Source organism: Octopus bimaculoides, chromosome 2 (genome assembly GCF_046866305.1).
Source record: "Octopus bimaculoides isolate indiv1 chromosome 2, ASM4686630v1, whole genome shotgun sequence".
In the NCBI taxonomy this organism is placed as follows: domain Eukaryota; kingdom Metazoa; phylum Mollusca; class Cephalopoda; order Octopoda; family Octopodidae; genus Octopus; species Octopus bimaculoides.
Window position 1 is genome coordinate 152,269,323 of NC_142929.1, and position 14,664 is coordinate 152,283,986.

The 14,664-nt window shown below is 37.0% G+C and overlaps 1 protein-coding gene across 3 annotated transcripts in view; it reads left to right on the plus strand.

The window, feature by feature from the left end:
• The window catches only part of LOC106872132 (transmembrane protein 181), a 67,727-nt gene that overhangs the window by 11,732 nt on the left and 41,331 nt on the right, over positions 1 to 14,664 (plus strand). Inside the window, exons 1-3 of one of the 3 annotated variants that reach the window (XM_014919004.3) lie at positions 39 to 499; positions 1,209 to 1,411; positions 14,408 to 14,511. In XM_014919004.3, coding sequence (XP_014774490.1) covers positions 1,269 to 1,411; positions 14,408 to 14,511 — 247 coding nt within the window. In that variant the 5' untranslated portion in view covers positions 39 to 499; positions 1,209 to 1,268. Of the gene's footprint in view, positions 1 to 38; positions 500 to 1,208; positions 1,412 to 10,925; positions 11,151 to 14,407; positions 14,512 to 14,664 lie in introns of those variants that run through there. The other 2 variants (XM_014919003.3, XM_014919005.3) reach the window with 2 other exon arrangements.

Sequence of the window (14,664 nt, forward strand, 5' to 3'; positions counted from 1 at the left end):
CCGGCATTTATGACATTATTACACTTCGTCTTATATTGTTCTTGCTAGTTTATAATCATTCTGTAATCACCTCTTCTATTACCATCATCATCATTTACTTGTTGTAATTTTAATGTGAAAGGTGTAATTGCAATCAAGATTGGTTTAGGGTTTATGGTGGCCCATAAACGTAGATGTTTTTTCGAGATGCTTTTCTTGCCCATATTTGCCGGAAGTGTGGGGATCTCTTTTATATCTGTGCACAATTACCCAAAGTAATCTTTCTTTAATCCCGGCCCTTTTTGCTGTATTTGGCCATCATTACATTGACTAACCCCCATGAACATAAAAAAGAAAAGGAAAAGAAAGAAAACCTTTTACAATACTTAGTAAAATCTTTTTCCTGTCAAGTGAACAGCAACTCCTTACAACTCTCCCCTCCAGGTCCATGTTTTCCCTACAAGCATCAAATTACGAAATACATCTTGAACATCAATTGTATTGAGGGTCTGGAAAGGCCGTAAGCATTGCTTGTCTTTACCCTGACTAAAATATAAATGAAAAAGAGGTCAATATTTTGGTAGACTACATGGATTGAATGAGATAAGAAGAGTTTTGGTTTTTTTTTAATTTACGTATATTTATTTTCTTCCTATGGTTTACATATGTTACCAGCATTTTAAAGTGAAATCGATTAACCAAGAACAATTAGTTATTTGTAGAGACAGTAATAAATCTCAATAGACAAATACGTCTTTAGATAACCATATATGATGCAACGAGTATAAAAGAGAATGAAAATAAAAATTATGAATGTGTTTCAATAAATTTCCTTTTTAATTTGTACGTAGATCTTGGGTGATAGATAAACATCTCTATCTGTCGGTATATTCTAGATTTTTCCTTTTCGCTTTATATTTCATTCAAGCTTTTATTAAGGCCTAATTTTTAATTAACAACACGTCCAGTGGAAAAAATCGTTTAGATGGGCCTTATGTAGTACATGGCTATTTTACACACACACATACGCATTCAGACATGTCCATTTTGCCATGCTAGCATGGTTGTATTATATCTATGTATATCTATCTACAGGTGCAAACATGCATGCACGGAGTCATGCACACACACACACACACACACACACACACACAGAGTATTGGCTCCATTCTTTTACACTTGATTCTAGAAGAGCTTCATTCTTTATTTTTTTCTTTTTACTTTTACAGGTAAATTAGAAGCAGTGTTTTTATTTTCACTCCCTTACACTGTTTCTTTGATTTCATCCCATGGATTCAGCTGAATACACATTTTCCTATGCGTCTCCAAGTTGGGCAGACAGCATCCGAGCCTTCCTTTCTCAGTTCTCAAACATCTTCAGTGTATTTTCACCCCACATTGCTCCAACATATCACCATGATCGCTGTGAAAGGTAAAAAAGCATTTAATCTGTTTTCCTTCTTCCATTAACAAAAAATTATATTGCTAATCATCAAGCTTTAAGTTTTATATTAGACATTAGGGTGCTGCTATTATACACTGACATTTTACACCATATTAAAGAAAAAGACATTCAACTGATTGGCAAAAAACTCACTCATCAAGCAACAAACTCTGGCTCAGAGACATACTATTTCCTCACTATCCTTTCCACTACAATATCCTCTTCTCCTCTGAACTAGCTTGTTGCATATGTCTGCCACCTAATTCATTTGAACCTCCCATCTTACCTTTTCTCATCGCTCTTAAAGTGTTTTAAACCTCACAGTAAACATTTCATGCAATCTTTTTGTCCCAGGAAACACCCTTGAATGACTCCTTTTATCAATTTTATCCTGCAAACATCAGCCTATAGATATTTAAGTTGAATTTCAACTATATCCCTTTCACCAGTCTACAAAGAATATGTGAAGGCTCACTTTCCTCTTTTGTCATTAGCAAAGAGTATTGCTGTTTGTCTAATAAACATCAGTTCATCTTGCTAGTGACAGCAGAGAAATATTGCAATATCCGATATTTATTTATAAAATACATTCTACTGAAGTGAAGGTAGTAACTGACATGTTAATGTCATTTGGAGACTATATTTCATCAAGAATCAAATTATTGTAGAAAATGTACAGAGGAAAGCTACTAAATGAAATGCAACTTTGAAGAGTAATGATGTGATATATGTCTATAAGATTGTCGTTGTGTAGCCCTAGATGAGTTCTGATTAACCAGAAATTTGATTAAAAGCATTCATGATAAGATTGTCTAATTTTTTTTAAGGTCTACATTATTCTGGATTCACTTTAAGACAGTAGGATGTAATTTGCAGGAGATTTGATTCTTAATTTTAACCATATAGGTGTTACCCTCATTGACTGGATGGCTATAAAGTGAAATGTGAACTTAAAATAAAAGTATCTGAAGGCCTGAGATTCCAATATCTTGGCGAGTGAGTATTTGCAATCAGTTGGATGACCTTTTGGATGAGGTCTAAAATGTTTGTGTATATAAGCAGCATCATAGTTTCAGATGTGGGTTTTACTTGAGACAGCATTTGTTCATTGGCAAAATTCTAGTACTGAAGTGGAAAGCTTGTTTTTAGGAATGCAGTTAATAAAGTTAATAATTCAATGAATTGCCTTTCTGGAGGTCCAAAACCCTGAGCGTGCTTGGCTGAAAATCAGGTAGCACTCCTTTGCTACACTTAGAAGTAGGAATTGGATGTGGTTATTAAAGGTTTTGATCCAAAAATAAATATATAAATTAACAAAAGCCCTAACTATAAGCCATACTGGGATGAATGCAAATTATTAAAAACAAAAGCAGTATGCAGGTGTGGTAAGAAGCTTGCAAGCTGGCAAAAACATTAACGTGTTGGGCAAAATGCTTAGCGGTATTTCGTCTGCCGTTGCGTTCTGAGTTCAAATTCTGCCGAGGTTGACTTTGCCTTTCATCCTTTTGAGGTCGATAAATTAAGTACCAGTTACGCACTGAGGTTGATGTAATCGACTTAATTCCTTTGTCTGTCCTTGTTTGTCCCCTCTATGTTTAGCCCCTTGTGGGCAATAAAGAAATAAGAAGCTTGCTTTCCAACCACATGGTTCAGGGTTCAATCCACTGCATGGTACCCTGGCCAAGTGTCTTCTACTATAATTCTGGGCTGACCAAAGCCTTGTGAGTGGATTTGTTAGATGGAAACTGAATGAAAGAAGCCCATTTATTTATGGGCCCATATTTATGTGTGTGTCGGTCTTTGTTTGTCCACACCACCCACTTAACCACTGTTGGTGTGTTTATGTCCATGTAACTTAGTGGTTTAGCAAAAAGGATTGATAGAATAAGTACCAAGCTTAAAAAAAAAAAAAGTTCTGGGGTTGATTCATTTGACTAAAAATTCTTTGAGTTGGTGCTCCAGCAAGGCTGCAGTTTAATGACAGAAACAAGTAAAAGATAAAAGATTGGACTCAGTTTTAGATTTATAGAGATTTGAAAGAACAATAGTGAATAAGAGGCATTGAAAAATATTTTTGTAAATTTCTAAATATAAATCTAAATGAAAAAGTAAAACAAAAAATATATTTCATATTTTAATATTTATTTAAAAATGCTCCTCCTTTTTTTAAAACAATCTTTCAGGTAATAGTTAAACATTTTCCGCCATAACCATTATCAAATAATTTATTGGTAATTTTCAAGTATCCAATGACTTTAGTTTTGAACTTATAACATGTGTAAGGCTTCATTCTAGTTGGTTGAAAGTAGTTTTCTGTAGATTTTGTAAGATTCACAACCAAGAGAAGCTGTTTGCTGTACCAAAGTTTTCAAATACACAGAGAAGATTATCATATCCTTTTATATTTGTTCTTTGAAGTTTTTTTTCACACTCATAGTAGGTATGATAAGAGTTTAAAAAAAAAACTATACTTTATTTTGAACATTTGTCTTTCAAATTTTAAACCACTTATTTTTGCTGATAATCAAAATAATTGTTTTATATTTCAACTCTTTTTAGTTCATTTGTTTTCCTGACTTGTATTATATTTTTAGTTTGAAATGACATTATTTAATTAACATTAAATTGGAAGAGTTGTTAGAGCATTGGATAGACTACTTCCTGAGATTTGCTCTGTCCCTCTGTGCTGCAAGTTCAAATCTTACCAAAGTCAACTTTAACTTTCATTCTTTTGGGGTTAATAAAAAAGTACTAAACCAGAATGGTGGATTAGTGGAACTATTAGAGGATTGGGTGAAATTTCTTGTAGTTTATTTTCTGGCTTTTTGCATTCCAACAGCTATACCTGTGACAACACAGATGCCAGGCTGTCTGTTTTATTGAATAAACATTGATGGGATGGAAAGAGAAAGCTTGCATCCACAGGTGACTATCAGTCTTCCTCAAAAAGAAAAAGAACTAATTTTTACACAGGCATGTGCAGATGCACAGGTCAACTTTGACCAAAGAATGTCCTATTTAGCATTAAATGTAATGGGTAAAAATCAATATTCTATACTTGCTAGCTCGTTATCACTTGTCCTTAGCTACTATAAGAGCAATTGAGTTTAATGCTACAACCCCTTGTCTCACATTACTTGACTCAGTAAATTGGTTTATTAAGTCGACTTAGTTAAACTGTCAAAAACATTTCTAACCTTACTAACAACACTATGTTGTCAAAGATACTGAAAATTTTATTAATGATAGAAAATGGCGCATCAAAATAATGGGAGAAACCATTGATGAATTTTAGCAATTTAGTAAATATATATACATACACAGAATTGAAACATTTGAACAATCAAATACGGTTGTAATGTCTTGGTTGAAAATATTGTCATCCATATCATCATCATCATCGTTTAACGTCTGCTTTCCATGCTAGCATGGGTTGGACGATTTGACTGAGGACTGGTGAACCAGATGGCTACACCAGGCTCCAATCTGATTTGGCAGAGTTTCTACAGCTGGATGCCCTTCCTAACGCCAACCACTTCGAGAGTGTAGTGGGTGCTTTTACGTGCCACCGGCATGAAGGCCAGTCAGGCGGTACTGGCAACGGCCATGCTCAAAATGGTGTATTTTACGTGCCACCCGCACAAGAGCCAGTCCAGCGGCACTGGCAACGATCTCGCTTGAAAGTCCTTACACATGCCACGGGCACAAGTGCCGTATAATAATAATAATAATAATAATAATAATAATAATGAAATTATTGTGTATAGTGCTCAGGTGCACTACAACTCATCAAATGTGCATGTACAGTACATAGAATTATGTACAAAAGTCAGTAAAGTGAACAGTGTATGAATCATGATGTACATGTGCGCTTGCATATGGAGTGGGGGATATCAGGTGTTGTGTTGACAAATTTCAGGAAGCATGGACATTTTAAAGGATGCAATGTCTCCGCAACTAACAACTGATGCAGATAGTTTGTTCCATACTTCAGCAACTCTGAGTGTGAATAAATGTTTCTGAAAGTCATGGGAGCTGTGCTGTTTTCTGACTTTGTAGGCATGTCTTGTAGTTTCTTTTCTGGTTCTTTGCATTCCAACAGCTATACCTGTGAGAACACAGATGCGAAGCTGTCTGTTTCTTTGAATAAACATTGATGGTATGGAAAGGGAATGCTTGCACCCATACATGGAGCTCAAAAAGGTGCTCAAGGTGATTGTTGGTGTGATGGTTAATAATTTTGTGGGTGTTTACTAAGTCAGTTGCCAGACGTCAGAGCTTCAATGTATCTGTCCAGTGAAGCAAGGTGTTCGAAGTACGGTAGATGCCTGATGGAAGGTATTCACTTGGTTGTGTGTCTCTAAACAGTTTCCAGGAGGTCAATGTCCTGAGCAAGATAGGGGTTCCAGACTAGTGATGCATATTCCAAGTGTGGCTGCACTATAGCTATATACAGCCTTAAATAGATAGCTGGAGAGTGGCTGACAAAGGGCTTGCTGAGTGATGCCAAGACACCTTCAGTCTTGATGTGCCATGTCCAGTGCAAATTGCTGCTGATAGTAATGCCCAGGTCTCATTCACAAGAAGACTTCTTGATATTAGTGTTGTGGAGAGAGTATGCGGATGTGGGGTTTTTCCTCCCCAAATGTATGGTGGTACACTTGTCCACAGCCAGCTTGAGTTGCCAGTTTGTGATCCATTGTTGCATTGTGTCCAGGTTCGATTGCAGGAAAGATCTATAGTGTTCAGGATTTGTCTTTTTTATGTCAAGATACAGCTTGATGTCATCTGCATATTTCAGCACTGTGGCATTCTTTAAGTTGGCATCTATGTCATTAATGTATGCAACGAAAGGGGACCAAGAACAGATCCCTGCAGTACACCAAGAAACATCCACTTTTCCATGCTTGCATGGATCAGACAGATTTTGTATAGCTGTATGCCATTCCTGTCACCAATCCTCATCTGCTTCAAAGTAAGGTAATATTCCACCATGCCCAAACATGATTATGTGGAAGATTGCAACAAAAAAAGAACATCTCATGTATGAGAGTGACACTAGCTTACAACTACTGCATGATGCCAAAGCAAGGAGACAGTAAAACAAACAAACACACTCACACGCGCATTGAGTTAATCGTTGGCGAAACCATGAAGTTCTGGTGATCTCATGAGCTAGCTTTCTTTATTTCCATTGATATGTGAATATATAATTGTATTGTATAATGTGGAACATGCATATTAATGCAAACATGTAAGCATAATTTCTTCCGTACTGAAATTAATAATACACGAAGGAGGTTGTGAAATGGCCTTAATCCTAAGGATATCACATGGTTAAATAAATATATATTCACCTCTCATACCTCCTGAGATCCTTTTATCTTTATTTGTTTCAGCCATTAAATTGCTGCCATGCAATATAGGGGTTTTAGTTGAACAAATGTACCCCAGTACTTATTTTTTGAGCTTGGTGCTTATTCTAGTGGTTTTGCCAAACCATTAGGTTATGGGGATGTGATCAAACCAAGTGGTGATGAGGTACAAACACAGGTCCAAAGATATGCATGCACACACACACACACATCGATGCATGTGCATACATATATGTGTGTGCCTGTAAATGTGTTATCATTTAGTTGGAAAAATAAATAAGGGTTAGTTCATGAAAGGCAAGAATGGAAAAATGAACTAAAATGAATGAAAGAAAAAGTAAGTGCAAATATATACACACATATTCAGAGGCAATGTGGCTGATGCTAGTGTCGCGTAACTAGCACCTGTGCTGGTGGCATGTAAAAAGAGCCTTTTGAGCGTTGGGCCTCATAGAACAAGGACAAATGACTGAGACCTTCAGAAATATGTCATGTTTGAGAAGTAGACTCATCAAGCCAAGTGAAATTGTAGTCATGGTAGATACTGGTGCCATGCAACTGGCACCTGTGCTGGTGGCATGTAAAAGCACCCATTACACTCTTGGAGTGGTTGGCATTCAGAAGGGCATCCAGCCATAGAAACCATGCCAAATCAGACTGGAGTCTGGTGCAGCCCCTCAGCTTAAAAGCCCTGGTCAAACCTTCCAACCCATGCCAGCATGGACAATTGATGTTAAATGATGATGATATATATATATATATATATATATATATGTTAATTCTCTAAATGAAGTATTAACAGTAACTGCACGATAAAGTGTAGTATATTGCCACTTAAGTGTGGCTGACCCCTAGGGGTGGATGTTACTCTTGCTTTTAGCCCCAGGAGGACATCTCCTCCAGCTGGCTTATCGACACACTACTGTCGATAAGCCAGCTGGAGGAGATGTCCTCCTGGGGCTAAAAGCAACAGTAACATCCACCCCTAGGGGTCAGCCACACTTAAGTGGCAATATACTACACTATATATATATATATATATATATATATAAATTAGAAATTATCTAATTATAAATCTCACAAAGAAAATTATGCAGCAGTGTTACGATAAAGCAGTTGTATACTGTCAACTTAATGTGACAGTCCCAATAAGGGAATCATACTGCTGCTATTTAGCCCTAGGAAGCTGGACCGCTTCCTGTTGGCCTTGACACATTTCTTGTGTCCTTATATTTGCGAGGGGGAGACAAGCACCCCCACCCAGCCTAGTGTGTATTCAGAGACATGTTTCTGAGTCATTGCTTGTCATCAGCCTGAAGTAGCAACACCAGCTGGCTGAAGATGTTTGTCAAACCCTCGCAAATATGTGTATTTTTAGTGAAAACACATTCACAGATTACAAAAATCATAAATGATCTAATTATAAATATCACTGAGAGAATTAAGCAGCAGTGTTACGATAAAGCTAACACTTTTCTGAGCTATCAAATGGTGCACCAATCAATTTTCTGCTTATTCAGGACAAAGGTTTTGCACTTTATGTTTTATTCATGTAACTGTGCTTCTCAGTGAACAATTTAGCTCATCTTCTACAATAACTATCAATCCAAGACTCTTTATATAAGGCTTCATCTGCCTTATGTGTTCATTTTTGAACTAATGTGAATGTTCAGTCTAGGTGATGGTGGCTCTTATAAATGAGCTACATTTTTTGGTGTTACTGTCATTTTCATTATTACCTCTGCTGGTGACAAAGGGCCTCTCACTCAGTGTAAAAGGTAGACTGTATGATGCATGTGTGCAAACAGCCATGCTACACGGCAGTGAAACATGGGCTGTGACTGCTGAGGACATGCATAAGCTTGCAAAGAATGAAGCTAGTATGCTCTGCTGGATGTGTAATGTCAGTGTGCTTACACGGCAGAGTGTAAGCGCCCTGAGAGAAAAGTTGGATATAGGAAGCATCAGATGTGGTGTGCAAGAGAAACGACTGCGCTGGTATGGTCATGTGTTGCATATGGATGAGGACAGCTGTGTGAAAAAGTGTCACACCCTAGCAGCAGAGGGAACCTGTGGAAGAGGTAGACCCAGGAAGCCATGGGACGAGGTAGTGAAGCATGACCTTCGGACATTGGACCTCACTGAGGTGATGACAAGTGACTGAGACCTTCGGAGATATGCTGTGCTTGAGAAGACCCAGCAAGCCAAGTGAGACCATAACCGTGGTCTATGCCAGTGCAACATAACCAGCCCATTTGAGTACCCTTCAATCATTGGGCAACAAACTGCACTTGCGAAGACCTGTTGAGGCAAATGAAGTCGTTGTCATGGTTAATGACATTACTGCCTGATTAGCACCTGTGCCGTTGGCATGTAAGAAAGCACCATTTGAGCATGGTCAATACCAGTACCAGCTGACTGGTCCTGTGCTGGTGGCATATAAAACGCACCATTCAAGTGTAGTTGTTGCCAGTGCCGCCTGACTGGTTCCCATGCTGGTGGCACGTAAAAAGCAGCATTCAAGTGTGGTCGATGCCTGTATCGCCTGACTGGCCCTTGTGCCGGTGGCACGTAAAAAGTACTTACTACACTCTTGGAGTGGTTGGTGTTCAGAAGGGCATCCAGCTGTAGAAACTTTGCAGGTTGGATTGGAGCCTGTTGCAGCCTTCTGGCTTACCAGCCCTCAGTCAAACCGTCCAACCCATGCCAGCATGGAAAGCGGATGTTAAACGATGATGATGATGATGCGCTTTTCTTATTCTTTTTGTTTCTGTTATTGTTGATGATGCTGTTGCGTGTTTCATATCATTTTTTACTGACATTCTCAATCTTTTTGTTGTTGGTCTTGTTGATGTTAACATTTTTATTTTCTTCACCTATTTCCCTTCTTGTTATAGTGTTGTTAGCACTATTGTTAGTGTTGTATATACTGTTTGTTGATAAGTGACGGATTTATTATTGTTTATAATGGTGTTGTTTTTTTTCTGCCTCACTGCTATGTCACACCATATCATTGCTGGTGTTGTCAAAGTTAACACTTACACATTTGTTAATTTCTCAATGAAATCTTCAGAAAAAATAACATTTTGCTTTGACAAGCAAAAGTTTCAAGGAAGATGACAGCTTTAGCACTACTGTTACTATTCTTTGATTTCAAATGTCAAACTTGTTGACATTTTTGAATAAAATATTTGCCTGTTGATTGCAGATGAGAGGAAAATAACTATCTTATTAATAGGCGTAGGAGTGGCTGTGTGGTAAGTAGCTTGCTTACCAACCACATGGCTCCGGGTTCAGTCCCACTGCGTAACACCTTGGGCAAATGTCTTCTACTACAGCCTTGGGCCGACCAAAGCCTTGTGAGTGGATTTGGTAGACGGAAACTGAAAGAAGCCCGTCGTATATATATATATATATATATATATATATATATATATGTATGTGTGTGTATATGTTTGTATGTCTGTGTCCCCCCCCCCCCCAACATCGCTTGACAACCGATGCTGGTGTGTTAACGCCCCCGTAACTTAGCGGTTCGGCAAAAGAGACCGATAGAATAAGCACTAGGCTTACAAAGAATAAGTCCTGGGGTCGATTTGCTCGACTAAAGGCGGTGCTCCAGCATGGCCGCAGTCAAATGACTGAAACAAGTAAAAGAGTAAAAGAGAGTAAATTGATTTATAAGATACAGCAGTTTGAAGGCGAGCAATTTCGGGGGAGGGGTAAGTCAATTACATTGATCTCAGTACTCAACTGGTACTTATTTTATTGACTCCGAAAAGATGAAAGGCAAAGTTGACCCCAGGTTCATTGAGACCTAAGCAATAACTTTCTAACAACTATTTGGCTCCTTTTAACGAAGAAAGCAAAATTTTCGTCTCGTCTATGAGAGTGTTTCTAGACGATCGGCCAGAAATAACAGTTAAATCTTCAAATCACACCCTACCATCGTAAAAGAGAAGGTAATCTTATATACAGTATCTTTGACGGATCTTTGGGGTTTGAAGATGAATAGACATGGCTTCAACGTCCCTGTTCATGTGTCTGCTAGATCAGGACTGAGCTAACTTAAGACTGAACAACGTTCTCAAATATGTTATATTTTGTGTGGGAGACACTTTGTAAACGACACCGGCTTCCTAATAAAAAGTATAAAACAAACTTCAAAAATATTTTTAAAAAACTTCTTTATGAAAACTGTCAGATGTACATACATCTATTCGATTAGCAAACATAACATTTGGACGGCAACAGCAGCTCTATATTATTGAACTTCCGGGTGGAAAACTGATTTAGGTTAAAAGTTTTGTGGTCTTGGCGGTTGCCAGCATGGCACCTCGCGAAATTGAAATGTAAGTTTAAAATATATAAATAATAAGTATTTATAATTCGTAAAATAAGGTAAGTTGTTGGGGGAAAGATTCTGTTGTTTGAAATGTCAGAATTCACCTGAAAACGCAACTTATTTTGTTTTACGAAGTTTATGAATAGTTTTTCTTTTGCCTTATTTCTTCTTTATATTAGTGAAAGTTTTACGCGAATTTTAAAACTATAATGTTGATTTCCTACCACATGGGGTGATGGTGGTATTAAGTCTTCCCTAGTATATAACTGGTATTTATCTTATCAATCATATGCAATGTATTATTTATCAAAAAGTTAGGGAACACGAATATCTGCAAACTTAGGAGTGACAACATTCAGTCTCACAAATACTTCTACTTTTGTAAGTTCATACACCCACTTGTTGATACGTCAAGGGTGGACGAACATTACAGTCTGGTTTCGAACTCGCACATCTTTATTGTGTCAAATAACCCTACGAAAACACTACTATCGTCATTTGTTATAATTTGTGTGTATGCAACACACACACACTGTGTTTTATGTTTAAGTATACATGAAGCCCGTGAAACCTTAACTAAAGAAGCACACGATACATATAGGTAGAGCTAAATAGGAAAAATAGTGACAGTGACCTCGAAGTTTCGGTGGTACTCGGCCTCGTTATTTCAAATAAGTGTCAGCGTTTTCCCCTACATTTTTTTTTATTAAACTCCTAACAGAAATAAATAAATTTATTTATTAAATAAATAAAACAATTTATCTGTAAGAAGTTCTAATGAAAGCTTTGTAGTGTATTATAGAGTTAGTAAAAGACAGGGAGAAAATTGTGTTGTAAAGATAAAAATAAAGTTATTTTGGGTATCTTATTTGATTAACTTATTTCGTTTTACTACGGTTCTTGAAGAAATACACAACTCGTTCTTAACGTTGTCTTAAGCTTTGCATAGAAACAATCAAAATATTCTCTTTTACATTACATTTTGGCCTTATATCGAAAGAATGCCTACTTTAATTTCTTTGGTTTTGCATTGACATGTTCTTCGTTTATACACACACACACTTATATATGCACCTTTTCTGCTTTATGATATATAAATATGTGCACAAAGTACATATCAAACTCTGTTTTTACAGCTAACTAACCTCACGAACCAAATTTTACTTGTCAAAATTTTGTGTTACTTCATAATTAAAAGCAGACATGGGCTAACTGCCGTCCACGGGACTTAACGAAAAATTACCTTGAAGTTTTTTTAGCAGTGTGACTAAGTGGTTCGCTTCTCGAAAAAGAGTTGCCCGTGTTTGATTTAGGGCGTGAAGTTAGGTACAAAATAAATGTAAAGTAATTCTAAGGTATATTCCGTGATTTTTTAAAGAATACCAATGATACAGAGAGGTGGGGCAAGTTTCAGGTAAAATACTAATCAATAATATATTCCATAAAATATGAATCCGTTTTTCTACTCACTATATTTACTTCGTGTGTGAAATTATAATGTATTTTTATTTAGTATGTAGAGCTTTCTCCCGAGCTTATTTTCCCTCTGACATATTATTTATACTCTTAAACAACATCACAACATTCTCTTTATTTTTACATTATGTATATATATATAAACATTTCTTTTCATTATTTTGCTTCTTTCAGTCATTTGACTGCGGCCATGCTAGGGTACCGCTTCGGAGGGTTTTAGTGGAACAAATCGACCCCAAGACTTATTTTGTTTTTTAAACCTGGTGCTTATTCTATCGGTCACTATTTGCCGAACCGCTAAGTTACGGGGACGTAAATACAGCACCTGTTGCCAAGCGGTGGTGGGGGATAGATATAAACACACACACACACACACACACACGACGGGCTTTTAATTTCCGTCTATCAAATCCACTCACAAGGCTTTGATCGGCTCGAGGCTATAGTAGAAGACACTTGCCCAAAGTACCACACATTGGGACTGAACCCGGAACCATGTGGTTGGGAAGCAATTTTCTTACTACACAGCCACGCCTGCGCCAAAAATGTAAAAATGACAATTCTTATCTCAGTTGATAATTCCAAATTTTTTCAGCAAAGCATTTTCTGTTCAGTTGTCAATATTGTGATCAGTATATATATATATATATATATATATATATATATATATATAAAAATAATATAAATATATCTGCATACGTATATATGTATATGTACATACTTAAATCTATACGTATGCATATATGAATATGTGGGCACAGGACGTCACGAAACGTGTACAACAAAAAATACGAAGTACGAGTACATGGAATATGAATTATTTTTTTTAACAACGTTAAACACAAATGGAAAACAACATAAAGAATGACCTTTCATCAGTTGGCTGTTTTTCTACTCTCGTATTTTGAGCATTTCACAAGATATGCTTTCAATAAAACAGTTGCTCCCGCAAAGCAAATTAAATAAAATTTGGGATTTTGTGGAGGGTCAAAATTGGTAACAAAAACAGGACAGTGAAAACAAACAGAAAGGGCTGCTAAGCCTAAACAAGGTTATATATATATGTATATGCTGATGGCAGGTTCATTGTGTCCGAAGATCAAGAGAAAGAGTGGCACACCCTCAAATGACTATGTAAACCGATTCTTGATGCTGCATGGGCATATCTTCCTGCCTGCACTTATTAGTTTTAAAGTGGAAATCAGTCTGCACAATCTGATCCCACTTTTTAGACTTGGAGGTCTGACCAGAGTGGCTTAGCAGGCTAAGACAGTTGTGGTGACCAGCAAACTGTAGACATTGGAGTGGCCTTTTAGGTGAATTGCCTTACAGGGCTGGAAAGCTTCACCTATCAGGAAGGGTGTCAAATAGGGCACCAGACTGCCTTGATTTGCTGTCAGGGTTGACTCCTCTAATCTTTTCCTTTCCCAAGGCACTCACAAGGTAGTGAGGGTTTGAATTTGATATTTCTTCCATAACATGCTAATTAACCTGTAGCTGGGACCCTGGCAGGTGCTACTACTTCTGGGAACAATAGCAGCTTGGAGGTGGTTCCACACACCTTGAAACCCTAGAACTTTCAGACCAGGGCCCAACTACTGCCAGGACATATATATATATATATATATATATATATATATATATATATATATATATACACACACACACACACACACAGATGCTATTCCTTGTTGCTTTTATGAATGTGTAATCTTGTTTACTTAACATATCTGAATATATCTTGAAGCTGATTTTAAATAATATTTGTTCATATATTTTTCACCACAGATCAGTTCAGATGCGACTATACAGTCTCAATAAACGGCAGTTTGTTTTGGTCTTTGCCACTTTCTTTCTTTTCTTTGGAGTCAGTGTTCTTATAGGTGTAGCAGGTATGTATCTTTGATAAATCTTAACTATTGCTTATATATCTTCTAAAGTCAGTACATTAACTTATTTAAACCAACTAAGCAGCTTATGTGGTTATTCAACCTACTATGTATAGCTGCTAAAATATCTCATTTAATGTTTGTCTTCCATGCTGA